Genomic DNA, 16543 nt, shown 5'->3' on the forward strand with positions numbered 1-16543 from the left:
GTACATTGAGTGGCAGTGGGTCGTAGACGAATTAGCATAACTGCATGCGATATTGCATCACCCAAAGCGGATATAAGGATATTGGTGTACATTACCAATGTCCAGACTATCATCGAAGTCATTTCCGCAAGACCATTTGAGTGTGTACATGGGAACATGATGTCCAACATCAGTCCCATTGCAATATCCATCGAAAGTCTTTCGATGTAAACTCTCTAGCATAGTCAAATCCAATTGACTGAATATGATGATCTGGGGAGTGAGCCCGTTGTCATATGATATGTGCTAGGAGTGTAGCATAAACAGCATTTATAGGTGGACAATGGCACAACACGTGACCAGCGTGTTTGCGTGTCAACTAACATCGTGAAATATTTAAGCGTCCGCAAGTTGGTTGAATCAATCCACAGAATCCCCACGGATTCTATGTAAGAATAGAATGAGTATGTTCATTTCCTTTGCATAGGACGGTCTTAGTCCTAATTTCCCTAAGGAACGAGCTTTGTAAAACCAGCTAGAGGCTTTAGAAGCAACCAATGAGTATTTTGGTTAGGCCTGAGCGTCTGAAACGTTATTTGAAGCAAGTCGGTGATTGCAACATCACCTAGGGAGCCATCACCATGATGGACTCTATCTATGGCGTTATGGATAGGGACTGCGCCAGCCCTAGGCTGGTGGTGGACGCAGGCGGTGCCCTAGGCAGCTGCGTTAGTCACACTTAATCCAGAAATCAACTTTTGATTCATGCTTCGTTTCGCTCGAAAAAAATGATGTCCATGTGAATTATTTAGTAGACGGATCATCATATCATGACCAGGATGACCTATCCTGTTGTGACAAAGCCAATATGTGTCTAAATCCAAGAGATCTTCTCTCGTAACTTTATTGGATTTAATAGCTCGGATAGTGACATAAAATTCACTAGAGAGACACATAAACATCTCTAAGATGCGCCTTTATTCGCAATCATTAGAGATATTGCAAAGGAACTCATTTCCGTTCTCTACATGCGATTTCGCATGGAATATGTTGGTTATTCATAGGTGCAATTGGCCCTAGGAGCGTAGATAGTTTCTGTGAGAGTAATTAAGGTACCATTTGGGAAGTGGAACTTGGGCTATTCCATGTCCTTGAATTAATACTGATGGCCCAGCCATCGTATTCACAAAAGTCATATGCTCAGAAAAATGGAGTCATAAAGAACTCGAAATTTTATTCATAAGCCAACGGAGTTACATCATTGTTTCTTTGACTAAACAAAATCTAATATGAGATGATAGCTAATGCAAAACAATGGTAGTCATCTAACTTCTTTCGGTAATTCCAAAATAAATGTGACCAGGTGAGTAGAGAGATGTCGGTGGAGCAAGGCTCACTTAAGTACCACTAATCTCATAACCTTCCTAGACATCACACTTACTTTGAGTGAGCCTACTTTGAAGAAAAGCTAAACCATTGGCATTTACTACAAAAATATATGGCAATTGCCTATTACATCTCTTGGAAAAATAAAGACTTAAATAGAATTGGCGATCTATTGATCCCAGCCAGATTTGTAGTCTTCATCCCTTCACTCTAGATCATCTTCTTGATCTTCTTGTTCCATATAGTGAGCTTCTCTTGCTTCACAATATGCTTTGTAGGCGGTGACAATTTCTTCACGAGCTCTACAAATGTGTGCCCAATGATCAGACACTCCACATCGAGAACATACATCTCTTTGCTCAAACTCCATTGATTGAGGTGCTTTGAAAGCTTCGGTTAGATGGCTCTTAGTGTTGGTGGCGCCACCAACATGGCCAAAGCGTTGCCTCCCTCTGTCTCTTTCCACGTTTACCTTTTCGGTTCCGTATTCGCCTATTTTGGCGATTACATTCCCAAGTAGAGCGATTATATGGACCATAACGTCCAAATGTATTCCTAAGATTAAGGTTTCGCTCTTGGCGCCCTCTCTTTGGGGCGCGACTATAATTGGATTCCGGAATATGCTCTGTTCCCACGGATCTCAAATTATAGTTCTTCACAAGGATGTTGTCATGCTTTTCAGCGACATTCATAGCTCCAATGAGCTCATGAAACCTTGTGATTCGTCTTGCAGTAACATCGATTCGATAGTTCTTAGTAAACATCAATACAGAGACGGGGAAAGCAGAAAGAGTCTTCTCAATCAACATCGCATTTGTGATCTCTTTACCATAGGATTCCATTAAGGATTTAATGCAAAGTGCTTCCGAGTTATAGTCAAGAACTGACTTGAAATCACAGAAGTGGAGACTATGTCATCTCACTTCTAGCTCATGAAGCAGGGAGTCATAGACGTTGCCAAATCTATCTTCGAGTGAGACCCATAGCCTTCTGGGGTCTTCTTCATTCATACACTCGTGCTGGAGCGAATCATCCATATGACGAGTCATTAGGATGATGGCTTTCGCCTTATTTTCCTCTAAGGCTGCTTTATTAGCTTCCAAAGCTTGAGCTTGCTCAACAGTTAACACGTCCTAGCTAGGCTCGAGAATCGTATCCAAGATTCTATCGGCCTTGAGATGCTGGCGGATATCACGAACCCACATGTGATATTCAGAGCCAGTTGTTCCCAATGGAGCAAAGTCCAATTTGTTCAGGTTACTCATCTTGAAAGAGAACCAGAAATTAGGGTAAGTTTCGGAGCGAAAAAACGCTACCACGAAAATAAATAAAATTTCTGAGCGTAGTCGCTTTCAATAAATTCGATTCCAAGAGGGGTTGGATTAGATCGAAACAATGATATTTGCGGTCGATCATTTTCTTCTCAACAAACTCTAAGTTTGGAGGACTCTACAAGCTCCAAGCTTGGAGTGAGCACGAACCCCCATAGTTCGGCTTTTTGGTCTCCGCTATAAAGAAGAAAGGGGGTAGAAGAAGGGATGTTGGAAGTCCCCGATAAAAAGAAGAGAAAAGTAATAAAAACTTCAAAAACGGGAACTTTAAGAAAAGTTTACCTTGAAAAATTACCCGAAATGTTGACAAGAAAAAGTGGCTGAAAAATCGCTGGAAAGTGGCCAAAAAGTCACTGGAAAAGTCGCCGGAAAAGGGTTGACCGACGTTGACATGAGGGTTGACCGCAGGTGCTGACGTGGCAGGATGACTAGACGCTGACGAGGCAGAGTTAACGTGGCTGAGATGACGTCAGCGGCTTGGACTCCTGGGCTGCAGCTTGGGCTTTTGGGCTGCAGCTTGGGCTTTTGGGCTTCGGCTTGGGCAGCTTGGACTCCTGGGCTGCGGCTCGGGCTCGGGCTCGGCTTGGGCCTCTGAGCTGCAGCTTCTCCTTCCTCATTTTTTTTGTCTTTTCCTTTTGCCAGTTTTTCTGCCGGACTTTAAGTCGGCCGGTTTAGCAAGGTTTTGGCCGGTTTTTGTGATATGTCTTCCTGTTCCTAAATCTTCAGGTTGAGGAGCTTCTTGTGACACAATTTGGTGGAAATTGGAGGTCCAGAAGTTGGTGAACCAGTGGAATATTTGTTGCGAGATGTATGAAGCTTCCGGTAGCCGGTTCGGTAGGTTTCCGACCTGTTCTTGGGGTGGGGCCACCAGTTCTGGACTCCTGGGATCAAGTTCTGCAAGGTGTGAGGTGGAGGCAGAAAAGACTTCAATGTTTTGTATTCGGATTCAAGGTTTTTAGTTTCTTAAATCAGGGTTTGGCTATTTGTTTCAGGGTTAGGGTTTCGTGCTGATAACGTGTTGTAGAGAAACTAAAATTGAGAGGAAATAGTTGTGTATTCTCATTGATAATAGGGGCCTATTTATATAGAGGATTACAATGTATAGAATCTCAATCATACAAGGAAAGTAATCGTACATTGAATAGGAATCTAGATCCTTCTAATTTAACCTTATTACCACTAGTTTAAGTAATCTAGAGTTTGGGCCAAATACAAATTAGGGTTTACTTGAACATCGTCTTAATTATCCGATTTGTGATTTAATAATTTTTAGGCTAGTTTTGCATTCTTTTTATTTTATTTTTTCTAGTTTATTTTGGATTTGTTTTGTTTTAACCCGTGGGCTTTAGGGTTTCATTGTTAGTCGCCCTAGAGTTTCTTTTCCCATATATAAGCAACCTTAAACGGCTGCAGAACTATCTAATATCTTTTTTATCAATCAAATAGAGAATTTTCTCTTTTATCTCTGGTGGACTCCAGAACACTTTGTTTAGATTTATTGCTTGTAAACCTAGGTTAATGTTCCGACTGCGTCAATAAGAAATTACTGCTGCCTGAAAACGTAAGAACAATTAGTCCAAATCATGGTTATTAGAAACACGATAAAGTCCTTGGCTCTAAAAGAAAATCAACTAATTTATACTGGCAATGTATATCAACAGCGCCAAGAGCAAAGAGAGGGGCGCAAAAGGAAGCATTTATTTCCGTAGGAAGAGAGATTATGACTTAGTACTAAGCCATCCAAGATCTTCTTGAGTCACAAGCTCAGGCCTATATATCTCTGAATTCTGATAGAGGCAAGCAAGTCATCGATCATATCTGGGTGGAAGTCCTTTAAGAACGCAGGAAACAAACTCACAATCTTCAACAGGAAACGCCACTGCTTCGAGGTCATTAGTGATTTGCTTAGCTAGCTTATTCTAGATATTAATTCCTTCCTGCTGAAACACATTCTCAGGTTGTGTAGGCGATCCTTGAGATTTCATACATGAGATTTTGCATTTTGAGCCAATAGTTTTTCTAAGTTCATCCACAGAGCTTGTCCACTTGTATGTGCATTCTCTTGTATATCGGACTATCGGAGCATGCAAGCTCGTATATAAGCTTACGTTAATCCTAGTCAGGAGTGTTTAATTGGTCCCTCTTGATCCAGTTGGTGTGTAGGGTTCTCGACTTCTTTGGTGTCATTGTAATTAGTCAGGAAGTGTGGTGGACACTTCTCTCTTTCTTGGATGAGGTTTAACATGTCATTGGCCCTTAGGATTGGGATGAACAAGGATTTTCACAGCAGATAATTCTCCCTCGTGAGTTGGACTAGCATAAGCATAGACATATTTTGAGGAGTTGTAGCACCAACTCCGATATGTGATGTTGAAGAAAGGTCGATTATGAGGAGGAGGAGTTGGTAACCGGAGACTAGTGGGAATGTGGGAAGGAGTTTCAGCCATGTTGGTTTGTGTTCTCGGTTTTTTTTTTTTTTATACCAGAACACTCCCTTGGATGCTTCTGCTTGCTCTTAACGAAGAATTACGAGTTTTTATTGTTCTTCATTAAGAGATCATATTTACATCAGAACTACACAAACTATACACAACATAAAAGAAATCATATTCTCTTAGTGCTTATTGTAATTTGGGGTTTAGGCAATATGTCCCCCCCCCAATGTATTCTTTGGTTTCATTAATGGTTAAAGCTTAAGGACAGCCGTACTAGCCCTATTTTCATCAAAAAAAAAAAATCTTATTCTCAATTATATTGTAAATAATTAATACCATGACAACAATTATATTAAATTATATATATAATAAAAAATAAACTGGTAAGTTGTGACTTGTTGGTAAGTTATAATTCAATTCTTACTGACATATGTTTACTTTTTTGTGGGCTCCTAGAGTGTGGCAAACCCCTCTCCTTCAGAATCGATGGTGGAATTTGTTTCCTACATCGTTTTTCTCTGAGAAGCTAATATCACATAATCCCTTATTTGATTAAATATATATATACACATACACACACCATGACAACAATTAGTTAGAACTAATTTTAGGTTCTGTTTTAAAACAAAGCAAACCACTCTTTCTAATAGAGGATTTAACTTTTGCATTACACAACTAGCCTACCTAATGGAATATAACAATTTGAGTTTAGCACCATCAACTAACAAAACAATCACTCGTGTGAAGTTTTCAAAACTAGCTAGCTAGGCGGTGATAGAATACATATATGCTTTAGCTATTGCTATAGCTCAATACATGTTATTGTGAAGCCAGCCAAGGGCCCAAGGCCGAAGTTGGTAGCACCTAACCTACTCATCATTGTGAACAAGATCATTATCTCCGACCCCAATTTGTTTAGTAAAATATCCTTACAATGAAATAGTGGGGGTAATAATGGGGAATGATTTTTTAAGGTCAATTACCGTTTACAATGGTGGGATGAAATTTCAGAAATAATTATTTCTAATTCCGATTCGTGAGAATTAGTAAACAACGCTCCAAATTACGAGTTCTCCTATTAACTTGAACCACTATTTCCTTTTCCCAAAAAAAAGAAAAGAAAAAAAACTTGAGCCATTGCATTGACGTCGAAACGGCAGCGTATTGTGTTCCAAGTGTTTTCTATACTTGCAATTGCCACCCGTGCGGTTCAGCTAAAAGTTAAAAAACGTTTTTTTCTTCTTGAAAATGTTTTGAAAAACAACAGGCGGCTCTGAACCGTTAGTATTCTCATTTCAAAACGAAAGCTTTTGATTCCGGCAAATGAAGGAAGCCAAGGTCGACCAGTTCTCCGATCCGCCGCCGGTCATGGAATCGGACTCATCCCCCAGCCCCGAACCGGACTTCACCTTCGCCTTCAACGACCGCAATTTCTCCGATCGGGTTCTCAGGATCGAAATCCTCCCCGACATTTTGGATTACAAATCGGACGGTGAGGCGTACGCCAGCATCTCTGAATGGGCGCGTAATAGAAAGAGACGCAGGGCGGAGAGCAAGAGAGAGAGTGGTAGCACCTCTTTTTCTTTCCAAGGTTTCACTTTTTTTTTTTTACCCCCAATTGATGAAATTAGGGTTTTGTTTTTGATGGTTTTTGTTGTGGAAATGAGGGATTTGGGAGGAAAGTTTGGGTCTTTAGTGTTTTGTTTGTGGCTGCGTGTGTGGAAACTATAGACCTTAAGTGGGTATGTATGAATTTGGATTAACATTAATGGGTAGAAATTGCCAAATTGGGTTCGAAAAGGGTGAATTTGTTTTGCAGTCTGCACAACCATAGAAAGCACCATTTTGTTTGTGTTATTTTCTCTCTGTTACTTGTATAGCATCTGTGAATTTGGAGTTTTGTGATTCAAAAGGCTACATGTTTTAGATGGTTTGTTTTAGTTTCTATGTTTTGACATGTGGTGTAGTGCAGTCTGATTTTACATGATTATTAACAAGTTTAGGATGCGATGGTCGAACAAAGAGTTAACAGTTTAAATACTCGGGATTGTTGAATTCTATAGACTGCGTTTTGTAGTACCTTTCTGTTGATTGATATACGCTATGATAGGCTGATGGCTTAATGGCCTTTGTATGGTTGTTTTTTGTTTCTTTGGTCATTCTGTTACATTTGTTTTGGATTTGAGTTTGGAACTGTTTAGGCATATATCTTGCATGTATCTCAGCACACTTACTAGGCTTACTTTGCCTTGTTGGTTGAAATTACTGAATTGGAGAATTATTGCGGTTTTGCTCTCAGCTGAGGACATTATTGTGCAATGTGAGGAGCAGGTCTTAAACTGTAACATGCCTGATACAGAGGATTTTGCGGCATGTGAAAATCAAGACGAGGATGCTGTGGGAATGATTGAGTCGCCTTCAGGTTCTCACTTAAACTCAGGTTTCGTACATTATTTTGATCTGTCTGTTTTACTCTTCTTTCTTCTTTGAAATCTATGAATATATGATGAAGCTTCCAATATCTCTGAGGTGAAATCATATGAATTTCATTGTCTTCGATTCTTGGATACTGAGAACAAAAAATTTTGTTTTTATCTAAGACTAGTAAACTGCTTTTGTGTTTGTAAATCCATTTTATTACAAATGACATTGTACACAGTTACATATCCTGATTTTGTATGGAAAGCTCTGTCTGCTATTTATTGGCCACCATAGTGTCTTGTATGTTGATTTGAAATTATTGAGTGGTTGGGGTATCATTTTGTAGATTCAGTACGCAATTATGTCAATGATGAAGCTGCAGGTAGCAATGACTCGTCCTGGATCTGGGATTGCTCCACAGTTCTGAGGGTTGAAACCATACATATAAGTTCTCCGATATTGGCTGCAAAGAGTCCCTTTTTTTATAAGGTGAAAGATCCTGTTTTGGTGATTGCTGGTTTCTTTTAGTGGCTGTCTCCAGTCACTCACTTGTTTGTTTTATGCCTCCCATAGTTGTTTTCGAATGGGATGGAACAGTCAGAGAAACGCCAAGCAACTCTAAGAATTCATGAATCTGGTACTCTTTCTTTTGAGTTGTATTATCAGCTAATTAAATTTGTTGATTTATCTTTATAGGAAATTGGCAAACTGTAACTCTGCTATTTTTTCAAGAGAAGAGAGTTTATCTTGTACAAGCCTTTCTAACTGTATCTATATCTTCCAATCTGACTGCAGAAGAAGCAGCCCTCATGGACCTTCTTAATTTCATGTATAGTAATACTTTGTCCACGACAACGGCACCTTTACTGTTGGATGTGCTAAAGGCTGCTGACAAATTTGCAGTTGCATCTTGCATGAGATATTGCAGTAGGTTATTGGGGCAATTACCTATGACTCGTGATTCTGCCTTGCTTTATTTGGACCTTCCCTCTAGTGTTCTGATGGTTGATGCAGTTCAGTCACTCACAGATACAGCAAAGAAGTTCCTTGCTGACCGCTACAGAGAACTAAGCAAGTGAGCTCTTTTTCATGCAACTCCAGTCTTGTCTTAATCATTCTTAATCATGTTTCAAGTGCTTCAAACCTTTTCTTTGAAGTCCCTTTTTGTTTCAATAATCTTTGTTAAATCTAGTTTTCAGAGCCTCTATATTTCCTGAACAGGTAACAATATTTTGTCTTCCCTGTTGTCTGATATCAAAATTTTACATGTGGCCTGAATCTTTAAAGCATTTGTTTTATCCACTTTTACTTGAATAGATCAGGCTACATAATCTGATATCTGGTATACTTCATTTGCAAATTCAGAAATATAATTGTTGAAGTGCTGCATTTCTTACCAGGTTTGTGGATGAGGTGTTAAACTTGCCCCTTGCTGGTATCGAGGCTGTACTGTCTAGTGATGATCTCCAGGTTGCATCAGAGGATGCTATTTTTGATTTGGTTCTTAAGTGGGCACGGTTACATTTCCGGAATGTCGAAGATCGACGGGAAGTCATTGCTTCACGCCTTGCTCGCCTCATTCGTTTTCCTTACATGTCCTGTCGAAAGCTTAGGAAGGTTCTAAGCTGCAATGATTTTGATCCTCAACTGGCATCAAAGATAGTGCTTGAGGCTTTATTTTATAAGTCTGAGACACCACACAGGCAGCGCTTCCTTGCTGTAGAGAATGCTAACGCCACCTATCGCGGCTTTGTGGATCGTTCCTACAAGTACAGGCCAGTGAAGTTAGTGGAATTTGAACTACCCCGTCCACAGTGTATTGTGTACCTCGATCTGAAGCACGAAGAGTGTGCACGCTTGTTTCCAGCTGGTCGGGTGTACTCGCAGGCTTTTCACCTGGGTGGGCAGGGCTTTTTCTTGTCAGCCCATTGCAACATGGACCAACAGAACTCCTTTCAGTGCTTGGGGCTGTTTTTAGGGATGCAAGAGAAGGGATCAGTTAGTTTTGCAGTTGACTATGAATTCTCAGTAAGGGTAAAGCCAGGTGAGGAGTTTCTGAGTAAATACAAAGGTACTTACACTTTCACTGGAGGGAAGGCCGTTGGGTATCGGAACTTGCTTGCTACACCATGGACAACATTCATGGCCGATGACAGCATCTATTTCATCAATTCTGTCCTTCATCTCCGGGCTGAGCTCACCATCAGGCAATGACTCCTTAGGGACTGGTTAGGAAGAGCGAAAAATGCCTTGCATAACAACTTGTAGTTTAGATGTCTGGCAGGCTTAGGTAACTTCTTGGCATCACAGACTGGGTAACAGTTGTTTCAAGTGATCCCTGTCAAGTTCTTGGTACATAGATCCTGGTCAGTTTGTACTCATAACTGTTCAGGCCGAAAGAAATGAAAACGTAGGGTTAGTGAATAACACATTTTCTTATTTATTATTTGCTTTTGAAATGCTTTTTTCATTCAGTCTTGCTTTTGATGGCTTCCAGTTTAGAGTTAAGAGCTCTTACTGTTGTTCTCTTGAGGAAGAACAAGCAATCCAGGCATATCACGTAAGAATATTATTGATATTTAAAACATTGTGCACTTAGTCTGAGGACTTCCATATTTACAAACCCAGTGCACCACCCAAGCTTTAGGTATATGGCACATATGATTTGGCAACAACAATAGTTGTACTTTAACTACAAAATTGTGGCTAATGAGTAGTAATCCTGTTTCATGCAATGGTTGGGAAATGGAACTTATTATTGAATTATTTCGGTTACAGTGTCTGTTCTTTCCAAAGATGATCTTATTGTTGTGGTTTTTATTTGTCGAAGTACCTGTTTTTTGGTCTGAAATGTGTCAAAATATATAGTTCGGAAGGAATGAGATTGTTTTCTTAAAAGGAATGAGGTTGTTTTCTAAATATCGAGTTATGAGTGCTGCTACTCTTTTGCTGATGTTGTTGAAGTTCAAGGTGTATCTGTATCAGTAATGGGTTATATGTTGAGGCGTGTTACAACAGTTTCTTGTCATTGGACCAGACATTCCTTTCCCAGTTTTCCTAATATCAAGATCAATGGAGATGGCGCTATATGCCTGAGGCCTGGGGTTCGTGGACTTGAGGCTGTGTTGCGGAATGAAAATGGTGATCTTATGATGGCTTTCAAAAGGGATGGTTGGGCAGTTCACTTCAAAAGGCCCAGAATATTATGCGGCATCCATATAGGGGCTTGCAATTAGCATTTCATGGAGGCTTTGATCATGTAGTTTGGAGATCGATGCGAAGGATACTATTTGCTTGCTTCAAGGTACCGAAATTGACTTGTCTGTGGAGGGTGCCTTATTATAAGTGCAAACATTTTTTTGCTGCTTCCATCGAGTTGTTTGTATCTTTGTTCCTCGTGAATGTAATCAAACAATGCATATATTAGTAGAAAATGCACTTTTGTTTCCTGCTTTCACTGTTCGGGTTGAAAATGTATCATCATGGTAATTTGGTGTACTATAATATTTCAATCAATGAATTTATTCCCTTTGAAAAAAAAAAAAAAAAAAAAAAAAAACTTGATTATGGCTAGAGGTGGCAAAAGGGCCAGCCCGGCCCATTTTAAGCCGGTCTAGTCGTGCTTCGTGCCGTGCTTAGGCCGACCCATTTATTATCGTACCGGGCTCGTGTCGGCCCATTTACTTAAATATTAAGCCCGAGCCCATATCGTGTCGGGCCGTGCTTATGCCGGGTCAATAACGGGCCGTGCTCGTGCCTACCCACTATAAAACACGATTTTAAAATCTTAATTTGAACAAATAAAAATTATTTTTATTTAACTATTTAGAAAATTAAAATAAATTAAGTTCTACAACGTTTTTCTTAATCTTAACTTTTTAAGATTAGATTTCTAATCATTTTTTATATTCCACTATAAGAAAGAAAGAAGAAAAAAACTCAAAATATATTGTTTTTAGTATATTATTGTGAGATTAATCTTTATTAATATAATGAAGATTTAGTATCTATTATAGATACATAATTCTTAGGTATCAAGGAGGCCTCCGATATTCTTGGAGCGATCTCGAAAAACGAAACCTAGGTTTCGTGTTGCTGGCGGCAGTGTAGCTTTGCTCCCCAGACCAGGCAAGGCTGCGGCGCGCTCTCGGGTGCGACGACGGTGTGGCGGCGGTGCGGACTTTGGTCTGGATCGTGGTGGGTTCGGCGGTGGCGGATTAGCTTCTGGGTTGGAATAGATCCGGATCTGCAAGCGATCGTGGTGGGTCCGGTGTAGGGCTGCAGTCTTGGCATAGCACCGTGACGGCGAATTCCTGAGTGGGAGAAAGGCGGCGGTGACGCTTCCCGAGCGGGAGTCGATCAGCGAATAAGGTCGGGATACCGGCCTCCAATGGGTATTGCAGGGGATTGGATCCTCTCTGACTGGGTTTGATTGTCGGCGTGTAGCAGAGAGGCAGTGGACCCAGGGAAGTGATGCAGTGCTGGAGAGGCCGGCCGCTGGAGCGATTGGTGATGGTGGTGATGGGGCGGCAACATATTTGGGTTGCTGCTCACTTTACTCAGAGTTGGGTTTAGGTCTTTGGGCCTGGGCTCAAGTTTGAGTTGTTGGGTTTTCTGTTATGGGCCAATAGGGAGGGTGTTTTACCACCCTCATTTGTCACTTAGTGATGAAGGTGGGCCTGGCCTGAGATGTGGACATTCTTGGGCTTTCAGGTCGACTTCTGGTCCAGAACCAATCGTTTCGGATCACGACTGTTACGGGAGTTAGTAATTATCTGGAATAAGATTGGCGTTCAAGCGGCTTATGGATAAAGAGTTGCTTCTATTTGTTGGCTAGGAAGTGACTTTCTATTGGTACCACAATTGCGTGATTGGCTAATGGGAGGTTAGAATATGATTTTGCCCTAGAAGACTTTGGAGTTTCTTTGTCTATAAGGTCGCTAATTATAGCGAGCTTATCAGTGACTTGTAATGAGTTTGCTTTGCTTAGATTAGGGTTCTGGATTTTCTTGCCGGCTATCTTTTTGTAAGTGCAGCTAGCCATTGGCTGAATGTCGGGCAATTGATTCTAATGATATCAATTTCTATTCAAAAAAAAAAAATTAGTATCTATTATTCTTTCATTCATTCTATAGTCGTATTATTATGAGATTAGTCTTTATTAATAAACATATATTTAATATTTTTTAAAAATACTTATGTCAAAATAAGGATATAATGTTTTGTTTCATTATTTTGACAATATAAAATAAAGCATTGGTGGAATTGTCATGAGATTTTAAATAAAAATGTCTCATATTCTAATCTCATCATTATAGTTTTTTAATATTTTTAAAAACAAAATGAAATTTTGTGTTTGTAACAGGCTGGCCCACAATATGTCGTGCTCAGGCCGGGCCGGGCCAATGGGCCAATATTCTTAGGCCCAGCCCGACCCGTTAATCTAATGTGCTCGAGTCGTGTCGGGCCACTAACGGGCTTGGGCCTTGCCGGACCACTTTTAAGCGTGCCGGGCCCGTGCCTTGCTCGTGCTTAGTGACCCGTTTACCACCTCTAATTATGGCAAAGGCAAAATATTCGAATTACCCCTATCTTTTTCCATGGTTATCGATTTACCCTCTAATTTTTCAATTTTGATTATTTACACCCTCCCTTTTCTAATTGTTGCCAAATATCACCCTACTGTTAAATTTTAAGATTTTCCATCCAATTTATCCGTTAACTTGAATTCACGTGGCTAACATTTTTTTTTTTTAGAACAAAGAAGGAATTGTATTTATAAGCAATTTCGATAGGTACAATAGAAATAAGTGCACCGGATTCACCATTGTGGTTAATCCTCTACCCTAAAATTGGAAAGTAGGAAACAAAAGCGTGAACCTAACTAAAAATGCATTGCCTGAAAACATTTCCTAAGGGGTAATATGTACATATAACTGTAGAGAAGAAGCGAGAAAACTGTCCTCGCTTCTTATCTCACTACACCTACACCTTCACCAACACAATAGATGCACATGACAGAGATAACAACTCAGTTAATAAGATAGCAACCACAACGATAAAGTAGCCACAGCAACAGGGGAATACGTCAATGTAGTCACTCCAGAGGCTGGCAAAGTCATAATTTAGAAGGTCTTCAATTATCTAACCCAAGTACCAGATATCATCAGAGGTCCTCTTTAAAACTGCCGTAGACCAATACCACCACATTAGCAAGATGAAAACGAAGAAACAAAACCCTGAGTTGTATGGCGTCTTCAATTGTAGGAGTAGGGGATGGCCCATTGGTAACATGAAATCACTACAACACCAAATTTCACAATAGAGCAATATCAACCTCCACCAGCAATAAAGTCAAACAAGCAGAAATATGAGTCAAACAAGTGGCTAACATGTGAGAGCCATTTTTGTCTTTACAAGCACTACCCAAAAAACAAAAAATTAAGCAACCAGCACTTTTTTCTTTTGATATTCTGCAATTCAAATAGGGTAAAGAGTAGAATGATAGGTTCATAATTTCATACATTTTTATACCCTTAAATGTAGGATTCTAGGCTTAGTTCTTGTCATTTTTGAGTCATTTACTTTGTGTTTGTGTTTTGTAGGTTAAACTGAAGAAAAGAAAGATTTGGTGCTTGAGTCACGCAGGATTGAAAGGATGTTGGCCATCCTGATCTTCCAGAATTGTCTCTGCTTTGCGTCAACTTCACAGATTAAACTGTACCTTCTCAGAAGGAATTAGCAGGCAAGCCTTATACCATTGGAAAGATACGGATGTTTGCTTTCTAAGGAATTTTATGGAAGTGGATTCGCATTTTTCTAGAGGAAGTTATGATGATTTAAGTGAACCTAGTTCGGGAAGGCAAATTCTGACGGATTTTGCATATCTTTTGGGAATCTGACTTGTGAGGCCCAAGTCCGTTGTTCTTAGCACTTGAATGGAACAAGGCTGAACGTGTTTGACATATTTGGAGTAATTTCTTGCATTGACTTTAATAACCCTCCGTTCCTTTGGAGAGAAGAAAGCTATTCCAAGTTGGACTAGAAGATCGAAGAAGCCCAAGTCAAGTAGGATTGGAAAAAGGAAGATAGAAGGCAGAAAACCTAGCACGTTGAGACAGAAGACACAGCATATTCGGCAGAGAACGAGGGGAGGAAAAAGATCTCACCATCACTGGACCAGAGTTCCTCAATTCTTCCATTGTTTGTTTTCATGTTTTGTTCGACTCTAGTCATGTTTTTCATGGTCATGAATTGCTAAATTCCTAAGCTAGGGTTGAGATGAAGCCCCTAGTATGACTATTCTATTTGTTTAGTTGGTTGCTATTGAATTTCTGGATTTCTATGTTAAACTCTTAATCACCGTTTCAATAGAACTTTTATTCAAAATCTTTGCTCGAGATCAATAAGACCTAGGTTTTGTTTATGAGTTATTTGGTTGGAGAACATGATTCTTGATCAATGAGTAGATGTTTTCTAGGGTGCCAAAAGATAATTCAATCTTGTGATTAGAGAGTTGTGAATTAAGAATACAAATGCTTGATCATAGTCGATATTCTTGTTTGCATGATTTCCTAGTTCTTTTGTGCTTAATGGAGTTGAATATGTTTGCTTGAACCTGATCATTAAGTGGAGTAAATTATAGTTTCGTTACTTGAGTTTTATACAGGATCAATAAGTTGGAATTCATAGGTTAGAGGAACTTTGGCATATGTCTGAGATCAATAAGGCTTATGTACGGAAATCTTTAGCATGATATCTAGGAATTCAATTGTTATCAACTAGAGAATCGGATAGAAGTATTAGGTGGTGGATTCAATGCTTTAGCATCTTCATAATCTGCTTTCTTTAGAGTTTAAATCTCATTGCTCATTCTTGTTTTTAATTTCAGTTTTCCTTTCTTTAATTAAACCTCAATCACATCATAAAAATCAGTTTGTTTCACTTAAGTATAGCACATTTGTCATAGCAAAATTATCTCAATCAGTCCTTGAGGGAATGACCTCGTGCTTGCACCTCTATTCTACAATTGATTCGTGCACTTGCGAGTACTAAATTAAAATTGACAACATAGAACATGCATAAAATTTCACAAATCGCCAACCAAACATGGACAAAAATGGCAATTGATAGGGAACTCGTAGATCATAAGGTATTATAGTCTGTATACTTCACAATTTGGGATGACCATCTCCAGGCATAAAGTGAAATCTATTCCCCCTTTCAAGAGTATTTACTACAACTAAATTGTATTTCCTCGATGGTAAAGACAGATGATGAGGCATCGCCGAACTATAACAATTAAGCACACGGCAAGCTATCAAACTCCTTCAAAGAAAGATTTCCCAAGCAAATTCACGCACTTGCTTATGTTTCCTTCATTTTTGGTGAACCATTCCATATATGACTTTTCAAACAATCAATTTTGACATGGAATTAATGCATAAACATAGTGAGCTTCTTTCAAAATTCAAAACGTTAACACATACGACCTTAAGCTTTACAAAAAATCTCATGCTATTTGATCAAATTGAAGCGAAAGTACACTTATTGCATTAACATTCTTGCATCAATCATACTCAATTCTGCAGCTAATATGAAATATAGCAAATGATAATTTAATTAAACAATATCAACCCAACTTTTTCGAATTGGGGAATCATACTGATCAACACAAAGTATACAACAGCATAAGCACAATCAGAAACTAGATCCATGAAGCGCCATGATGAATATGTATTCCTTCTTGCAATACAACCCAGAATTGTATAATAGGAGTTACAGATAAATTGGAAAAACGAAAAACTCTCGACACGTGAGGTCAAACTAACGGAGAAATTGGATAGAAAATCTAAAAGTTAACGGAATGGTGTGAATCGGCAACTATTAGAAAAGTAAGGGGGTAAATAATCAAAATTAAAAATTAGGGTGTAAATCGACAGTCACAAAAAAAGACGGCATGTAATTTAGCTATTTTGCCTATAGCAAACT

The 16543-nt window shown here is 39.3% G+C and overlaps 1 protein-coding gene across 8 annotated transcripts; it reads left to right on the plus strand.

Annotated features, from left to right (window-relative positions):
- Positions 1–6358: 6358 nt before the first annotated feature.
- LOC112178669 (BTB/POZ domain-containing protein At2g46260) lies at positions 6359–9995 on the plus strand. 8 transcript variants are annotated; one of them, XM_024316845.2, is made up of 6 exons: positions 6359–6722; positions 7431–7571; positions 7899–8041; positions 8126–8189; positions 8348–8627; positions 8953–9995. In XM_024316845.2, the coding sequence occupies exons 1-6, from the start codon at positions 6455–6457 to the stop codon at positions 9764–9766; spliced, it is 1710 nt and encodes a 569-aa protein (XP_024172613.1). In that variant the 5' UTR covers positions 6359–6454; the 3' UTR covers positions 9767–9995. The 8 variants fall into 8 exon arrangements, with proteins under 8 accessions (XP_024172613.1, XP_024172617.1, XP_024172614.1 ...); XM_024316849.2 differs by having other exon boundaries at positions 7935–8041; XM_024316846.2 differs by having other exon boundaries at positions 7431–7553.
- The last annotated feature ends 6548 nt before the right edge of the window (positions 9996–16543 follow it).

The sequence above is a fragment of the Rosa chinensis genome, chromosome 7, assembly GCF_002994745.2.
Source record: "Rosa chinensis cultivar Old Blush chromosome 7, RchiOBHm-V2, whole genome shotgun sequence".
In the NCBI taxonomy this organism is placed as follows: domain Eukaryota; kingdom Viridiplantae; phylum Streptophyta; class Magnoliopsida; order Rosales; family Rosaceae; genus Rosa; species Rosa chinensis.

Coding starts and splice junctions, on each gene's coding strand:
- LOC112178669 (XM_024316845.2), top strand. CDS start 6,455: ATGAAGGAAGCCAAGGTCGACCAGTTCTCCGATCCGCCGCCGGTCATG. Junction 8,042..8,125: donor AGAGTCCCTTTTTTTATAAG/GTGAAAGATCCT, acceptor TGCCTCCCATAG/TTGTTTTCGAATGGGATGGA. Junction 8,190..8,347: donor TCTAAGAATTCATGAATCTG/GTACTCTTTCTT, acceptor ATCTGACTGCAG/AAGAAGCAGCCCTCATGGAC.